We start from the raw sequence: 17,601 nt of genomic DNA, 5'->3' as shown, positions 1-17,601 counted from the left end.
TGCACCCAACCTGCTTATGGCGAATCAGCTGACAATTCAAATGGACATGCGACGTCACTGTCGGAAGACTGAGACACTGTCGTTGTCTTGGTTAGTCCCTGTATCTGCATATCCAACTTGAGTCTGATAGAGAGTGTCGTAGGCGGTGGCTGTCCCTTCCACTGATGTTTGCAAGCGTCGTGCCAATCACTCCACGTCGGATCGCTGTCATCGGATGCCTCGTAGGAGAAGTGCACGGGTACATCGACGTGTATATCGTTATCTCGACTATAGGATTTGCTTTTCTTGAACCCGCCCTCGCCCACTTTAGTATTTGTAACAGCGTCGTATACGGTCGCGTCGAGGTGTTTAACGGTGATGGGTATCCAGCTGGTCGTGGTGTCTAGCGAGACTGCCACGCTGCCGTCAAACGAGAAGTTAGCCGTGGGATACGTTAGGAAGCTAGGGCTATCCTCGTCCTCCAGGTTGAGAACAGTTGATCTAAAAGTGAAAGTGGGTGTGCGCGGAATGAGGAAATAGAGTAGAAGGATAAGGCTGTGAAGAGGAAGAGAGTAAGCCATCACTCATACCACCGACAACGACTGAATGCCCACCTTATTATTCCCCCAAATGCCATAAATACCGCCGTCTTCCTGCTTATGCCACAGCACTTGCGCTGGCCCCGGAACCAGCCTTTCGCGGCACGCTTACGATCCCAGTTTGCTTCTTTGCGGCGGTGGGATTTCGATATACCTTTGAGCTCGTCTGCGTGCCAATCAGCGCCCATCGCGGGGACAGTGAGCATCCCGTCCTTGTCATCCTTGCCAGCCTCACTGCCATCGTGAGTGAGCTGTGTGTGCTCCGTCGCTGGCGTTCCCGGATGGCTGTCCGCTTGGGGGAAGAAAGGGACGTAGCGTGGACCGAGGTTGTTGAAATCAGCGGCTGGATCGAAGTGGTTGTCATGGGAATAACCGTGCTCCATTTCCCCCATTAAAATATCTGAAGATCTCCCAAAGTTCTTGTTCATTTATGTGATGATAGAATCCGCGTAAAGAGAGTTGAGTGGTATGGATAGGCGTGAATATTTTACTTGTAAATTGATTACTGGAAGTAAAATATTTAGGATAGCGGTTACTCTCTTTCCTTAAATCCAGTACACCCTTGTATCCCATCAAATGAATATTTTCACTTGCAAATAACGGCTGACAGTGACAGCCCAGATGCTACACCTACATAAACCACCCCACGCCCTTGAATACCACTGGAAACCCCTTGAAATACAAATTTTTAACTTATTTTGACTTGTCCACCTTCTCCTCTCCCGCACCACCAACGAGCACGAGCATGTCTTCATCAGTCGGTTCAATTTACACCTACCCAGGCAGCTACAGAGCTATCAGATGCCTTGCAGTGGCAGCCTACAACGATTTGAAGGTGGACACCCCTGCCTTTGAATTTGGCAGCACCAACAAGACTCCTGAGTACTTGGCAAAGTTCCCTTCAGGAAAGGTTCCGACATTTGAGTCAGCCGATAAGTCCCTTAAGCTTTCTCAAACTGCCGCCATTTCCTGGTACCTTGCCTCTCTCAACGACTCAACTGGTCTTCTCGGCAAGTCTCCAGCCGATGCAGCTCTCATCCAGCAATGGGTCATGTTCGCTGAGACTGACATCTTCTTCCCTGTCTCTCAGCCAGCCTACATGAACCTCGGCTTCATGCAGCCAATCAAGCCAGCCAGTGACGCTGCATTCCCTGCTTTGGAGAGAGCTCTCAACGCCCTCGAATCCGTCCTCAAGTCTCGCACTTTCCTCGTCGGTGAGCGTATCACCCTCGCTGACATCACCGTTGCCTCCATCCTCCGCTTCGCATACTTGCACGTCATTGACGCATCTATGAGGGCCAAGTACCCACACACCCTTAGACACTACAAGTCTATCGCCCACAACCACGTCATTAGCCCTATCTTTGGCGATATCCAATACCTCGAAAGCTACAAATTCAGCCTCTTCATCTGCCGTGGTGAAGATTATCTGAGCCTCATTAAGGCTGCTCCTGACTGGGAATCATACGCATACAGCCCTCTTGACTTGAACAATGTGAGTATTTTCCGTCTTCACATGCGTGTCAACTAACATATAAAAGGCGGACGATAAGGCATTCTTCGAGGGTGTCATGGCATGGGATCTCGTCAGCAATGGCAAGGAGTGTGTAGATGGCAAAATCTTGAAATAAACTGCGAAATGGAAGATTTACACCATGGGTGTGAGACATGTACCGCCTCATACATTTCTACTCTGGCTATTAAAAATCTACGTTGTATTGGTGTTGGAGGGAAATAACACGCGCTAGGAAGAATATCTAGCTTGTGTAGTGCTGACCTGGCTAGATCGTGCACCACCTGTGTCTTGTGCGTTGTTTCGTATTGCGTTGTTTCGTATGAATATCTCATGTGTTTTACTACATGAAATGGAGAATGATGATGGGGATGCACACGTCTTCTCCTAATCCTATCGCTGTCACTCCTTCATCGCATCTCTTTCCATGCACGACTCGCTGCACTGTTCGAGCCACGAGAGGTAGAAGGTTCACAGATGGGAGCAGATGAAAGCAAATCGAAGCAACGCTGGAGAACCTATAATCGGAATAATCGACACCTCTTGCGTTAAAGCCCTGCTCCATTTGAGACAATCTTTTCAAACATTTCCACTAGAGGTAGGTATCGGGGCTCAGGTGCGCCCATAAAATTAGACCACCGAGCTCCGTTGCGACTTACTGGAGATGCATCAAATAACTAGGCTGGACTTTCTTCGGCAAGAAGAGTTCTTTCTTTAGAACGAGAATAAACTGCCTAGGTAAAGCTGTCCTAGTTAACTTGTAAGAGGCAGCCTTTAGACCAGTAAATTTTACAATCTCATCCATTGATCACTTTCTAGTGCAGCTTTATTGATGATATTTGACTAAGCGATGTTATGTTATAAAATGGACAGAATGTTCGACTAAATCTACCCAGCAGTCGAGACTTATTTCATGTATGTCAAAACTACGATCATTCATAATGGCACTAGCCTTACATTTTGTGTTTACCAAAATCGAGTCGTATCAGTGCTTTCTTAAAATCAATGTTACACACGTTACGAGACCATGAATAAAGGACATTGTTTCTACCAGAATATCTGGAAATCAACATATAGCCTTTAACTAGAAACATAAGATGAATATAGGAATATCTTATTACACGATAACCTACTTTCTTTACTAAAAGTTTCACTCTCGACTCTTACACCTTAAAGACAGGGATTTGGTGGATAACCATCACATGCATTTCATAAATCGACCTAAAATCTCCATTTAGACCGGGTTTCTATTTGAAACTTAACATTGACGAAAAGCACAAGCATTATAAGAAATCTGCCTAGTTTTCAAAGCAGGCTAACAAGAACCCAAAATACTCCAACCCCAAGGCAAGATTGAATTCTTAATTAGATTGATACATATTGTATCCAAAAGACTTATTGTCGACCAGGCGGTAATCTGCTTGAAACAGCCTTGCCTTGTCATTTGAGTATATCTGGTTCTAGTTCGCCTCATCTGCAAACCAAGAAGACTTCTTATACCTATTCGCTTGATGTTCTGTGCTTTTTATTACTAAAGGAGAGGAAAGAATTGAGGGGAGCGTCCAGGTCGATGTCTCACAACAATCTCATTGTCTCGATTAGTCAACAACAACATGTAGCAAACAATTTGAGTGGACATACGCATTTTAATATTCACGGGCAGCTGTTGTGATCATCAATACGTATAAAGTCTATAGCAATTTCTCTTTTATTTTTTGGCATTAGAGCTGCCCATACATAATTCAGTATAAATTATCAAGCTATTTTATTAGAAAAGATGCCTGCAGCAGTATGGATTACTTTAATTAATTAGATCTGCTCACATAGCCCTGCAACGACCAAGTAAGTAATTGAGAAGACGAACGCAGCGATACTACATATGGACAAAATGAACAATTTAGCAAAAGCATCGATTTATGGTATTCTCGGATTTTCTTAGCTATTCTCATATCGAGCATACGCTCAGGTTAAAATATCCATTGAGTTTGATTTCTCCACTACCACCCATCATTCGGATGGTTGCTTTACAAATTTTGACGATCTCCGAAGGCAAAAGCTTGATAGATAATCTTGAACGAGTTCTATCAATTCATCCAGAGTTATATCCCTAAGGCAACAATTTTGCTCTGTACGCCGTTCAGAAGTTGCAGTCCGACATCCACTGGAGCACGCTATACGATAATACGGGGAACTTCATGCGTCTCATTGATATAACCAAGCTTTCATAGCTGATTTAGAGTGCAATCACCCAAAGATGCCAAGTATTCGTCTCTATAAACACGATTTACATTTTCCGGCACGTAGGGTCCATAGGACTCAAACGGGGAACCAAGGAAATATAATTGTTGTGACGGATCATTCCAAATTAATTGAATGCGATTCATGCAAACAAAAATGGGGGTCAACCTAACTTTGAAATCGGGGATTTGGCCTCACAGTGGATTTCGAAATCTCGAACAATGGGGGTTTGAAAACGATTAAGGTTGCATTGGCGTCGTAGAAGGCAGGAAGGAAAATGGAATAAATATTTCGACTCCAAAAAAATAAACTATGAGAGCCATTTCACATCTGATTGAATAATTACTGAGCGCCGTACAACGCTATTCACGTTAAACCCACTCCATTATATATTACAAAATCAATCGCTAAAAAACGATAACAATATTTCTCACGTTTGCTGTAATCACAGAGCTATGACGAACACGACATTAAGCTTGTCATTCTCGATTTGTGATAACGTACTTTTCTTTGTGATTTGGTGATTATTAGGGGATGATTCAATTGTAAAAGAGCACTTTGTGCGTTTATTTAGCTTTAAATTACAATGAATGTTGAATTTTGCCAGCGATTGACCGTCTCCGAGCTGTAATTGCTCTTCGATGATCAACTGTAATGCTATAAAGAGATTGAATGATGAATCATAGAGAATTTCGGCTTTCAGTATACCTAATTAGGCATTTTTGGTTACTTTATCACATTTAAACCGCCTTGAACTCTCTTCAAGCCGTTGCAGTCTTTCTACACTCACTTTCATCAGATAGTCCATTGATCACACGAGAATAGGAGAAAATTACTATCCAAGCAAATTGATTGTTCTAAAGGATAGACTCTTATAAAATTATTGCATGCCTCTCTCCATTCACCACGCATTCACCCTGATAATACGACTCTGGTGACATCATTGATGCACGTTCAGACAGAATCCAGATCGATAATTACAATTACTGCCGGAAAATAGTGAGAGAAGCCTCAAGTAATCCTCGGATCGTCAGTAATTTTGTTGTCTCACAGGTTTCCAAGTTTTTTTCTCATAAATTTAAGGCACTATCACATCACTATCATCCGTTACCCATTTGATCCTGGGCGTATTTAAGCACTGTCATGTGGCATTTGACTTAGTTGCATCATTTACAGAACAACCTTGAGAATCTCCTCAGAGAGCCGACTGGGATCAAATTGATCACTTGGGAGGGTTGATACAATGTTATAAAGACTTGATTACATGTTGCCGTATATTAAAGCTTTATAGAAGCGCAACGCTCTCGACAGTGCTGCAGAACACCTGCTTTACCAAATATTGTGTTGGTCACGGATCTTGCACATATTAGTCGCGCATGTTGATAATTCGATTGTCTATATTCCGGGGCATTTCAAGCTTCTTGTGCTTATAATTTCATTGATTCATTCAACCATTCTTTGTCATCGCTGTTGCTTCCGTTCAGTGATAAAATTACTGTTTTATGGCTAAATAGAGGAAATTAATTCATATATGAAGTAAAAAATAATAATGAGATATGGAATATGCTAACAGACTATGTTCTCCCGTTGCACCCCATGAACGCTAAACTGGGACTGGTCTATACTACGCTCCAAGCTTGTCTCAGTTTCTCTGAGACACATAAGAGACTTGAGAAGGAAATCCGAAAACACGAATCATCAGTTGAGTAAAATTGGATAGCCTCTGACCATCATTGGCCATTCACCTTATGTTGTATTTGTCTTTGGTGGTATAGAGGTGGTGACTGCCTACAAACATAGCGTGAGGGCTCATCGATTGGAGGAAGGTATAAATACCAGACGAGTAAGTAATTCAAAAACTGGATTGCTACTTTCGTAAAATCACCAAATCTTGCTTCTTTGATTCTTTGCCCACCTATCCTAATGCAACTCAGTAAAAGAAGAATGTCATTTCTACTTATACCTGTCGAATTATTTGATAATATCATCAAATACGCGTTATCTTATCGCTTGCTCTCGTAAACTCTATCTTTTGGGGTCCGCTTATCGGCTCACCAAGATATCTGGACCTAGGCCGAGTTCAATGATATTTGGCAAGAGATACAATAAACCTCAATTGAATGCTTTTGAAACTAGTTGGAGCTTTAAATCAGTGACGAATCGAAAGCTAACGACATTACAGCGAGTTTTACTTTTGCTGGAAATGCTTCTCTGACGCCTTTCATTCAGACTTCGAATTCAGACTTCAGTATACCTAACAGGAAGCTCATAAATGAAAGGCTCTTGCATTTTCGCAGGATTGCCTTTCTGTCTTCCAAATCACCAAAACTTAAGACATTGATAGTCCCAATTCCTAATAAAACCCACATGAAATTTCTGCCTGTGCATATCAAAGTCAAAAATTCTGGGACAAATAGCACTCATTTCACGTCATTCAGCCACCTGAGCATTTACATTATTGAACGATTTCCAAATGCGACAAATGCGACAAACAAACATCCTTTTGGACTCAAAACCCAGAATTAAAACAATTGAAGCAGAAACAAAAGAAGATGGTTTGTTTTTATACGCTGCTGATTTTAAATCTAAATCTAATTTTAATTTTAATTTAAAGCGTTTGGGTTACCTCTCGAGAATGAACAAATTTGGTCCCGTATCCGATCTTATATAGCTTCCAGGATAAAGCTTATTCAGTAAATAGGGCCTCATAAATAACCCAGTAAAATTGACCTCAGCCCTATGTCGAATGAGACAGTACAACCCGTTTCGAGAATTTCTGAAAAGAAGTTTAGATTCAATATCACTATCAACGTTTGTATAACTCTTGCAACTTTGGATAATAAATAATATCTATCTTAAAACGGCGGCACGTCATTCGCGATGACATGATGAAGCGGATCATCCTCGTCGACTTTGACCAGTCTTTGCGCTTCAATATCCTCAGCTGTGACTTTACCGCCGTCTACCTTGGCTGACGTTTTCCTCGAAAAGAGTAAAATGTTATTTTTGCCAGTTCAAGCTCCATTACAACGACTTGGATAACAAGCACAACCTCGGAAAGATAATCAAGTGTGTGTTGCTTTTTCTCAGATAAGACACTGGAACAAATAGAGAAACGGACTCGCCATAAGGCAATAAAATGCCCTTAGTTGCGATAAACTATTCACAGGTTTTATTTAGTTCTGATTTTATCTTACTAACATATCACAAAGGGTATGTTTATCAAATAAGAGATGCTTCGCTAAGGATACGAGGTTCTGATTGTCTATGAGTTACGAACAAGTAAGATGCGTAGTGATTGTCACAATGAATTGCTTCCATTATACTACGGCGTGGAAGCCAATGGAACCAGAATCACTAACGAGGCGCAAGTTGAGGGTGGAACAAAACCAACCAAACTTGCTCACTAAAGCGCTGCAAGATCCCTGCGTGTTTTGAGAATTGTAGGAAAACGTCCAAAAACTTGAATCCCGTAAAGTTTTTGCATATTAGATCAGGACTTTAATGCGCGTATCAACATCGCACTTATAGTTTTAAAAATTGCCTGTTTGGTTGTATGGAAAAGAGCTTATTTCAATTGATGTTTACGAGATCTCTTGTACCACAAAACAACTTGTACCAGCTGATCATATGTATTTATTTTCCTCTTGCTTCAATCCACAAAGAAAGAGTCTTGATAACCAGAGAATGTAACACTTTTACCAGGAAATAGCGGCAGCTTGGGATACGTTGAGCGTCTTGTCAATTTTCATTTATTTATGAAATGTGAAAGACCATCATTGCATTAGGTACAATAATATTGAAGCCCTGCGACTAACTACAATTTGATTGAATAAGGGGTTTTGAGTAAAAATCTTCAATTCACATTATGAGAAGCAGTTCCTGACCGATCTCTTCTATCGGTATACCCGGGGTCTTGAGGTGCTTTGAAAATTTCTGCGCTCGCACCATCCACTTTTTTCACGGATCTGAAACTCATTCAGACAAGTTGAACTAAGTTTACCGAGCCTAAGGCGACTGTATAACATCGGACGAAGCTTTGTTTTCAAAGAGTCTCCAGAAGCAGCGTCTTTACATATTTTCATCTGTGAGCCTTCCACCTCTCGCGGCTCGAACAGTGCAGCGAGTCGTGCATGGAAAGAGATGCGATGAAGGAGTGACAGCGATAGGATTAGGAGAAGACGTGTGCATCCCCATCATCATTCTCCATTTCATGTAGTAAAACACATGAGATATTCATACGAAACAACGCAATACGAAACAACGCACAAGACACAGGTGGTGCACGATCTAGCCAGGTCAGCACTACACAAGCTAGATATTCTTCCTAGCGCGTGTTATTTCCCTCCAACACCAATACAACGTAGATTTTTAATAGCCAGAGTAGAAATGTATGAGGCGGTACATGTCTCACACCCATGGTGTAAATCTTCCATTTCGCAGTTTATTTCAAGATTTTGCCATCTACACACTCCTTGCCATTGCTGACGAGATCCCATGCCATGACACCCTCGAAGAATGCCTTATCGTCCGCCTTTTATATGTTAGTTGACACGCATGTGAAGACGGAAAATACTCACATTGTTCAAGTCAAGAGGGCTGTACGCGTATGATTCCCAGTCAGGAGCAGCCTTAATGAGGCTCAGATAATCTTCACCACGGCAGATGAAGACACCGTCAATCTCTGACGCACCCTCGACACCGCCGGCCTTGGTGTCATTCTGGACGAGACCTACACCCATCATGTACTTGCGAGACGCCTCAAGTCTCGTGAAGAAACCACCAATTTGGTTGTTGCTCATAAAGGTGGCTTTGAGTTCTTCATTCCACTTGAATGTGAACTTGACGACCGTGTAATCTTCTGGAACAAAGTTAGCGTAGAAGTAAGCCAACGAGTGCTTGGCAGGGTCTGTGCCACGCGTGTCGAGGTTCATGTAGGCACGCTTCCACGCTTCAAGGTTGAATGAGGATTTGGGGAGAAGGTCGAGAGGGTTCTTTGGCTTCTCAGCTGGAGCTGGGGCTGGTGCAGCTTCTTCCTTTGGCTTCTCTTCCTTCTTCTCCTTTGGCTGCTCCTTCTTCTCCTTCTTTGGTGCGGTGAGTTTGAAAGTGTCGAGGTAGTTGATGTCGCCAAAGAATTTGCTGCAGACGTGGTTGTGAGCGACAGACTTGTAGAATCTAACGGTGTGAGGGAACTTGGCTCTCATTGCGCTGTCGACGACGTATGTGAATGCCACACGAAGGATAGAAGCGACAGAGATATCGGCCAAGGTGATGCGCTCGCCGACGAGGAAGGTGCGGGTCTTGATAACAGACTCAAGGACAGCAAAAGCTCTTTCAATCTGAGGCAAGGCAGCTTGATACTGTGCGTGATTGACGGGAGTCAGTCCAAATACCATGTAGGCTGGTTGTGAGACAGGGATAAAGAGGTCGGTATCACCGAAAGCGATCCACTGCTGGATGAGACCAGCATCTTGTGGAGATTTGCCAAGAAGGCCCGTTGAGTCGTTCAGAGAAGCGAGGTACCTGTCCCGGTGAGTGTAATTCCTCCATGTCAACACACAATCTTACCAGGAGATAGCGGCAGTTTGGGACAAGTGGAACTTCTTGTCGGCGGACTCAAAAGCTGGAGCCTTGCCGAATGGGAACTTGGAAAGGAATTCTGGCGTCTTGTTGGAGGTGCCTAACGCGAACTCTGGTGTGTCAAGCTTCAAGCCGTTGTATTCAGCGACAGAGAGGCATCTGAATGCTCTGAAGTTATTTGGTTGGCTATAGAGTGTTCCGGCTGTAGTCATTTTTGACTTTTTAGGAGAAGAAGGCACGCATTTCGTGGGGACCTGATCGCTACAAATTTGTAAAACAGTGGATTTGGGGAGGTCGAGCTGGAAATAAGCATGCGCTGTATATAAATCGTAGATTTCTGCCTGTGTTGTTTGATAGCTGCTTTATTTGATATAGCCTGATGAGCCAAGGCAAGGAGTCAGCGCTGAGACAAGCGGCAAGTAGAACGCGCTGAAAAGCCGAGTTCAAGCCGCTTAAAGTCCAAGGCTCTTTGCCAAACCTCGCTAGAAAACATCATCTATCTAACGAATCCTAGTCGTGTTGACAATGCTGAACTGAATGATAAAGCTGAGTAATTCTAATCAAACTTGAAGTAATTCTCAGGCTCGAGTATGACAGTGCTAGTGTCTGCGCTTGAGCCATGGTCGAGCGTCTCGATTCCTGTTTCGAATCTCGGAAAGCTGGATAAGTTGGCCACTCTGTAAACAAATGAATTAAAGTGTAAAAGAAATACGCTGCCTGGGAGTATATCGAGCAGCTGATCATCACGACTCCCGGGACCGTCTTCTCTCTCCGCGACTATCATCTAAAATATGATTGATGAGCCATTCCAGCTGTCTAATTACACGGTGAAGCAGGCGAACAGGCCATTCAACGTAAAGGGAAAGTCGTCGTCTTGGCATGCCACCGATTTGGCGACGCTGACCGTCCAAGCCGATGGAATACACTTGCTCGATGTGAGTGAGCGCGGCATGAATAAACGCGAGCTGACACGGGCTACAGATAGCATCACAGAACACCCTTCAATCATTTTCCACGGGCCCTTCCACGGCTTTTGCTTCAGCAGCGACGACGTTCGTCGAGGAGCTCAAGGATGGCAATATTACGAGGAGGACTGTTGCGCTCTCGGGCGGCTCAACGAAGAAGCAGAAGGTGCTTTCGTGGAGAGAGACTTTGAGTGCCTCCCAGGCTGCCCATTTGGGTGGCCAGTCGCAGCAGGAAGACTTTGAGGTGCGTGGGAGTGTCGCGGGGGACTCCACTGACAGCACTCTAGATCGACGGTGCTGCTGCCACTTTGCACCCAATCCCTGTCAGCCCGCCAACCATGTTGATCGGCTATCCCGATGGATCATACCTCTACACCCACTCAGACTTTACAAGGATCGAGCAGGTGAAGAGCGACAGCCATCAGTGCCAGCTCGGTGAATTCGTTTTCGCCGCTGACAACGTTCCCTTTCTCCCAAAGGCAGAGGTTGCAAGATACGTCGTGCTGACAGTATCGCAGGGCAACAAGGACAAGTCAATCACGATTAATGCGTATCAGGTACTCAACAATGCTGCAAGAGCACTCGAGTTGCTCGGCAATGCAATTGTGCCATTCGAGGAGACGATAAGGTCGATCAGTGCATCATCCACTGGACAGCTCCACATCGTAGACAGAACCAACAAATTCAACAGCATAGAAATACAATCAATTAACAAGAATCAATTAATTTATAAGCACCTTAGCAGCATTTCAATCAAGGACACGTACAAGGATTTGGCAGTGTTGGGACTAAAGAATTCTCTCGCTCTTCTGGTGGCTAGAAAGGAGAATCAGATTGTCCTTACTGTATGGGACACCACGCTCAAGATCATGTTGTCGGAGTATGAGTTTGCAATCCCCCAATCAGTCGGTAGCAGTGAGGTGGAATTGGAGTTGTCTGATATCTCAGTAACATCCGCCATGCTTGCCATCTCATCAAAGTCATCGAAACGCTCGCAAGCGGTAGTGATGGTCGTGCCTTTCTCTGTACCTTCACAATCCACCATCCTCGCAGCTCTTGGTCGCGAGCAAGTCACGCAGAAATACCTCAGCAAACCCTCCAAAGGTGTACAGCAGAAATCAGCATCACCGCTCGATCCAGACCAGTCGAAGCTTCAGGAAACACTCTCTTTAATCGAGAAGATCATCACCGATCCACAAACTGATTCTGAAGAAGCAACTGCCGTACTCAATGAGTACTTTAAAACAGAGAACTTGAGACTGAGGAACATCGCCAACGAGCTCTTCAGAGCGGATCTCGCCGACGCCGCGCTTGAAAGCTTCGGGAAGGATGTAGATCAGAAGACTATAAAGGAGGAGTCGATGAAGAACATCTCCACTGAGCCAGTCTTACCAAGATGGTTTGTCAAGTCGCTCATTGAGCTCATCTTTAAGAACGCCCTCAAAGAGAAAGTTAGCCACTCGAATAAGCACGAAAAGGTGTTTGAGTTTCAACCTAGCCACTATAGCCGCACAGTAGTATCAAGACTAATTTGGTTGCATGTCATCTCGAATGACTACGCTATCTACTGGGGAGGTATACTACAAGCTCTGTGGAAGTGCAAAGACGCAAAAAGCCTCATCCCAGCCATTACTCAGGTCGGTGATATTCCAGAGGCGTCACTCGTCAGCATCCTCAAATCAGAAATCGCACTTCACAGAACTCAGCAGGAGGAGCAGCGCAAAACTAAGGAAGATACAGACAAGATGGAAGTAGATGGAGATAGTAAGACTGACCAATCTAGTAAATCAAAAGGATTTGAAGGTTTCGCTCAAGTTGACGGTGTGTTGAAGGCAGTCATAATGTCCGATTACACGCCTGGTTTAATGAGAAGAAGCTTCTACGAGCAATTTGCAGATGGAGATGATATAAATAGACTGTTTAAAAAAGTGGAATTCTGGCTACACAAGGAGTTTACACACCCACAAACAGATATCAGCAACATATCTAACAAAGCACAAAAGGATGCTATTCGGGAGAGAGTGAAGGGAATCAGAGCACCAAAGAAGTATCAATTGACTTTAGAAAATCTCACAAGAATGGCTCAGGTTTTGCTCGATGCCTTTTTCCCTATTTTATTGCACTACGAGGTGTCGTACTACCAAGTCGAGAAGCTAAACAACACACTCAAGGAACTCACCGAGCGTGAACAGGCACACGCTGATTTGCGCAGATTGCTCGAGACGTTCGCAGCCAAAGCTACGGCTACAAAGGACAAATTAGAACCACAAATGTCGGTCAAAGCTGCCAAGGAAGAGAAGAGAAGTCTTGGTGTTGGTTCGTATGCAATTGAGCAGTTTGACCTTGAGTAGGTTTAGATGAAGCCTAAGTGAGGCATGCGTAAGTGGTAGGATTTGTTTACACTTTTATTTAATGCATTTGTATCTTATTATAGAAAGTGGTTATGTTAGAGGACATTAAATTTTGTAAATAACAAAGGGGAGAAAAGAGAAAGGGAAATCTTTTTAGATGTGTTATGTGTGGAAGGAGCCTGTTTTGATGATATAGCGTTTCGCTTATTGCACGTCACACTGCGATAACGTCAGTAAAAGCTATCAAATTCGCATAAACCTACACCAGGGGTGTCTGATGCGCGAGTGTTAAGGATAAGCGCAACAATAAGCTGTAGCTGGGTTAGATGGGTACCTTCAAAAAAGCCTATACGCACTCCATAAAGACCCAAAACTTCAGCAAAAATGAGGATAAGAACCTGTTTGAGGAGGTTTGAGATATAATCTTAATAACCCATTCTAACGCACCATTCCAACGAATAATCTAGGCTGCTGGGCAGTACCTCTGACACCAGCGTCACCGACGATACCAATAGCAAAACCGGCGGCCAGACCAGCCAAACCGACGGACAAACCCGCGCCCAGCTGAATGAAGCCAGTGTATAAAGGCATTGGAGCCTTTACTATTGACGGCGTGTTAGGAAAGACGCAGTTGGGCTGGAGTAGGAGCACCTACAGTCACCACTGATCAGAACAGACACAACCAAACCGTAAATAGCAATAATACCAGCCATGACAACTGGAATAACATTTCTCATCATGAGCTGAGTGCTTTGTCAGACCAGCGCGCTAAAGACGGACAACAGCAACCCACATCTGGTCTGAGAACACCCATTGCAGAAATACCGACACCGGACTTAGCAGTACCGTATGCAGCGCCGAGTGATGTAAATACGATGGCTGCTGTGCATCCCTGGAGTGATTGTGAGCTATGTTGAGGTGAGCGTGGCTGACGGCACCCACCATGGCACCAAAGAATGGCGCGTAAGCTGGACAAAGTTCTGACATCTAAATAGCGTTAGATTGGTTTGCTTGATATTCCAGCAGCTCACTTTATAATTTAAAAGGTTATGATCGAATGGGTCAACGACACTCTCCAAACCATCAAACATACTCAATTCAACTTGAATATAAAAAATGTCAGATTCAAGCAGGCAGCCTATTAGCTATTCAGATGTTGCGCCGGAAGAAATCCCAGAAACTGCGCTTCCTGATCCCAATTTCGTGGCTGAATTGAGAGACAGTAAACCTTCTCATAAGCAAAAGAGAAAGTCAAAGAAGCAGCGAAATGACAAGAAGAAGATCGATCAAATGAGTCAGTACTTCGACGAGATCGACGCTGGCGTTGCTGCTGACGGGCACGATGACGAGGAGGACAGCGAGGAGTTTGCTGAAGCTGCTTTCATTGACGGCGATCTCAGCGTCTGGGATGATTCAATGCTCCTCGAAGCTTGGGATGCCGCTAATGAGGAGTACAGACTGCTTCATGGAGACCAGTCGTGGAAGACTGACCCTAATCACCAATTGGAGACGCCCTCAATGATCTGGTATGATAGCAGTACCGATTTAGGCAAAATTGCTGCCAAACAGTCTGCCGAAAAGGTTGCCGCAACAACAAACAAGCAAAGCAAGCGTAAGAGGGACAGCAGCGAGGAAATGGAGGAATCAGAAGCAAGCGCAGATATTGGTGTGGAAGCAGAGAGACCAAGCAAAACAAGCAGGATGAACTTAACAAACACGGCAGCACCTTCACAAGTCAACAATACCGTCAACACAGGTGATCCTGGAAAGGATTACATACTACATCAGTTATCTCAAGCATGGTATGCTGCTGGTTATTGGACAGGCATATTGCATGAAAAGTACGGCGAGGCAGGCCAGTAATCTAGCATACATGCATCACAACTTGTAATATTAGAAAACCAACTCTATTACACTTGCTCACACTTATTCACCCCACGTCACACCTCTCCCTCACAAACTCATAGTATTATCTATATTATCGTTTTGTACAGAATTTTCAATTTGTTTAGAAGCTAAAAGTATGTCAGTGATACACCACCACAAAAATAAAGACACCCACTGAATTGGTTTAGAGTATGACGCAAGTGCAGCCTCCTTGAATGCCTCAGAGAGTGTTGGGTGAGCGTGACAAGTACGAGCAACATCTTCAGCCGATGCCTTGTACTCCATAGCAAGAGCTGCTGATGCAATCATTTCACCTGCGTTTGGTCCAATGATGTGCACACCAAGTATTTCATAGGTATCAGCTTCGATGATGAACTTGACAGTACCTTCAGTGTCCATGTTGGTCTTGGCACGTGAGTTGGCCAAGAATGGGAACTTTCCAACCTTGTAATTGACGCCAGCCTCCTTCAATTGCTCTTCGTTACGACCAACCCAGGCGACTTCTGGGTAAGTGTAAATAACTGATGGGATGACATCGTAGTTGACGTGACCGTGACCGTGCTTGATTATCTCAACTGCTGCAATTCCCTCTTCCTCAGCCTTGTGAGCAAGCATAGGTCCGAATGTAACATCTCCGATACACTTGACACCTGGTACTGATGTGTTGTATTGTCCGTCGACTGGAATTCTGCCTTTGTTGTCGAGCTCGATTCCAATCTTGTCCAAACCGAGGTTACGAGTGACTGGTCTACGACCAATCGAGCAGAGAACAACTTCAGCGTCGATGGCCTCACTCTTGCCATCCTTGACACCCTCAACGTTCAACTTGACGCCGTCGGCGTGTTTCTCAGCAGAGACAACCTTGGTATTGACCTTGAATTCAACACCTTGCTTTGCGAGTATCTTTTGGAAGTTCTTTGCAATTTCACCATCCATACCGGCACCGACTGAGCCCATGAATTCGACAACAGTGACCTCAGCACCCAATCTTCTCCAAACTGAACCCAATTCCAAACCAATGATACCACCACCGATGACAACCATCTTCTTTGGTACCTTTGGAAGATCCAATGCACCGGTTGATGAGATGACTTGCTTCTCATCAATCTCCAAACCTTGTCCTGGGAATGGCGTAACTTCTGAACCAGTTGCGATAATGACGTTCTTTGCTTCGACTTGAGTCTCGCCACCGTCAAGGAGGTTAACATCGATCTTGTTTGGAGAGTTGAAGCTACCGGTACCCTTAATGTAATCGACCTTGTTCTTCTTGAGAAGACCTTCGACACCCTTGGTGAGGCCAGTGACGGAGGTGTCCTGTGACGGCGTTAAGTAAAGCAATTACATCATGCTATAACCCACCTTTGCCTTCATCATTGTGTCGAGGTTGAGTGATACGTTTCCAATGTCAACACCACGGTGCTTCATGTCGTGGTGAGCTGCCTCGTAGTGGTGCGAGTTGTTAAGCAGAGCCTTTGAAGGGATACATCCAACATTTAAACAAGTACCACCGAGACTTCCGCGACTTTCAATGCAAGCGGTACGGAGACCCTCTTGGCCTGCTCTGATCGCAGCGACGTAGCCACCCGGGCCTGCGCAAAGCGTGAGCGAATGAGTCTACATAAAATAATCAATTTACTCACCACCACCGATAATAACTACATCGTATGGATCAGCGCCTGTTGCGTATGAGCGCAAAACGCTCTTGCCGCCCCAGACGAGAGGTTGCGGGGTGGCACGAGGAAGAATCCTAGAAAATTGTGTCTACCGGATTGTGAGATTCACCTTGCAAATCCAGCTGTTACCCACGCGTGTGGCTGATCTAAGCATTGGCGAATATGATGAGAGTTAAGAGCGAGTGCAATCATCGCCAATAAGAGTCAGAAAATTTAGAATTTCAAATGTGGCAATAGGATTGGGTTTGAATTTATGTATTAGCGTACACCATCCTCTTTGCCTGTTCTCGCTTGCGAGGCAGCAATTTGAAACGGTCAGATTGAAAGGCACTCGCTGCACAAGGTAAATTGAACACAATGACCTGTAGATTGATCATTATGACACTTCATATACATTCTGCTTCACTCCGGTATCAACCGTCGCGAACCACACATAGCCGCAATTGGCGAGAATTGGCGCTTTGCGGAGTTAAAAAAGTTCAATCAACATTAGAACAAGATCACTATTTCACTCATTGCAATGAAATCAGCTTTAAACAAAAAATTGCGAAAAATTATAACAATAGAAGGAGCAAACCGGATTTGAACCGGTGGTCTTAAGATGACTGATATTGCAATCTTACGCTTTAACCAACTAAGCTACTGCTCCTTAAATTTCGGAATTGATTGTCTTTATATATACTGCTTGCTTTAAAAACTAGTAAATAGTGATAAAAAAATTCTCACCGAATATTTTCCCTACGACTAAATCCTATCGCTGCCGTTTCCGACTTATTGATTTACCTATATGACTGTGTGTGGCACAGAGGACACCAT

General features: G+C 44.2%; 7 protein-coding genes and 1 non-coding gene across 8 annotated transcripts; 3 read left to right on the top strand and 5 right to left on the bottom strand.

Annotated features, from left to right (window-relative positions):
• Positions 1-14: 14 nt before the first annotated feature.
• On the bottom strand, positions 15-1,006 carry J056_001859 (uncharacterized protein; the record flags this gene model as incomplete). Its single annotated transcript, XM_009271487.1, has 2 exons — positions 15-534; positions 594-1,006. The coding sequence occupies 2 exons, from the start codon at positions 1,004-1,006 to the stop codon at positions 15-17; spliced, it is 933 nt and encodes a 310-aa protein (XP_009269762.1).
• A 317-nt stretch (positions 1,007-1,323) lies between these two features.
• On the top strand, positions 1,324-2,209 carry J056_001858 (Elongation factor 1-gamma; the record flags this gene model as incomplete). Its single annotated transcript, XM_009271486.1, has 2 exons — positions 1,324-2,073; positions 2,120-2,209. 2 exons carry the CDS (start codon positions 1,324-1,326, stop codon positions 2,207-2,209), a joined length of 840 nt encoding a protein of 279 aa, XP_009269761.1.
• Positions 2,210-8,773: 6,564 nt separating this feature from the next.
• J056_001857 (Elongation factor 1-gamma) lies at positions 8,774-10,121 on the bottom strand (the record flags this gene model as incomplete). The annotated part of the gene is made up of 3 exons (XM_009271485.1): positions 8,774-8,863; positions 8,910-9,852; positions 9,898-10,121. 3 exons carry the CDS (start codon positions 10,119-10,121, stop codon positions 8,774-8,776), a joined length of 1,257 nt encoding a protein of 418 aa, XP_009269760.1.
• Positions 10,122-10,700: 579 nt separating this feature from the next.
• On the top strand, positions 10,701-13,225 carry J056_001856 (uncharacterized protein; the record flags this gene model as incomplete). Its single annotated transcript, XM_009271484.1, has 3 exons — positions 10,701-10,844; positions 10,891-11,118; positions 11,162-13,225. The coding sequence occupies 3 exons, from the start codon at positions 10,701-10,703 to the stop codon at positions 13,223-13,225; spliced, it is 2,436 nt and encodes an 811-aa protein (XP_009269759.1).
• Positions 13,226-13,429: 204 nt separating this feature from the next.
• J056_001855 (V-type proton ATPase 16 kDa proteolipid subunit) lies at positions 13,430-14,316 on the bottom strand (the record flags this gene model as incomplete). Its single annotated transcript, XM_009271483.1, has 8 exons — positions 13,430-13,444; positions 13,489-13,536; positions 13,582-13,623; positions 13,673-13,827; positions 13,881-13,968; positions 14,019-14,117; positions 14,168-14,212; positions 14,257-14,316. 8 exons carry the CDS (start codon positions 14,314-14,316, stop codon positions 13,430-13,432), a joined length of 552 nt encoding a protein of 183 aa, XP_009269758.1.
• Positions 14,317-14,341: 25 nt separating this feature from the next.
• On the top strand, positions 14,342-15,088 carry J056_001854 (uncharacterized protein; the record flags this gene model as incomplete). The annotated part of the gene is made up of 1 exon (XM_009271482.1): positions 14,342-15,088. The coding sequence occupies one exon, from the start codon at positions 14,342-14,344 to the stop codon at positions 15,086-15,088; it is 747 nt and encodes a 248-aa protein (XP_009269757.1).
• A 90-nt stretch (positions 15,089-15,178) lies between these two features.
• Positions 15,179-16,939, bottom strand: J056_001853 (uncharacterized protein; the record flags this gene model as incomplete). Its single annotated transcript, XM_009271481.1, has 4 exons — positions 15,179-16,426; positions 16,472-16,701; positions 16,753-16,873; positions 16,919-16,939. The coding sequence occupies 4 exons, from the start codon at positions 16,937-16,939 to the stop codon at positions 15,179-15,181; spliced, it is 1,620 nt and encodes a 539-aa protein (XP_009269756.1).
• Positions 16,940-17,352: 413 nt separating this feature from the next.
• Positions 17,353-17,434, bottom strand: J056_004895. The gene has a single exon. It is a non-coding gene; the product is annotated as a tRNA-Cys (tRNA).
• Positions 17,435-17,601: the final 167 nt, after the last annotated feature.

Source organism: Wallemia ichthyophaga (genome assembly GCF_000400465.1).
Source record: "Wallemia ichthyophaga EXF-994 unplaced genomic scaffold scaffold19, whole genome shotgun sequence".
NCBI classification, from domain to species: Eukaryota; Fungi; Basidiomycota; class Wallemiomycetes; order Wallemiales; family Wallemiaceae; genus Wallemia; species Wallemia ichthyophaga.
This window is presented reverse-complemented; position numbering and strand designations above follow the sequence as displayed.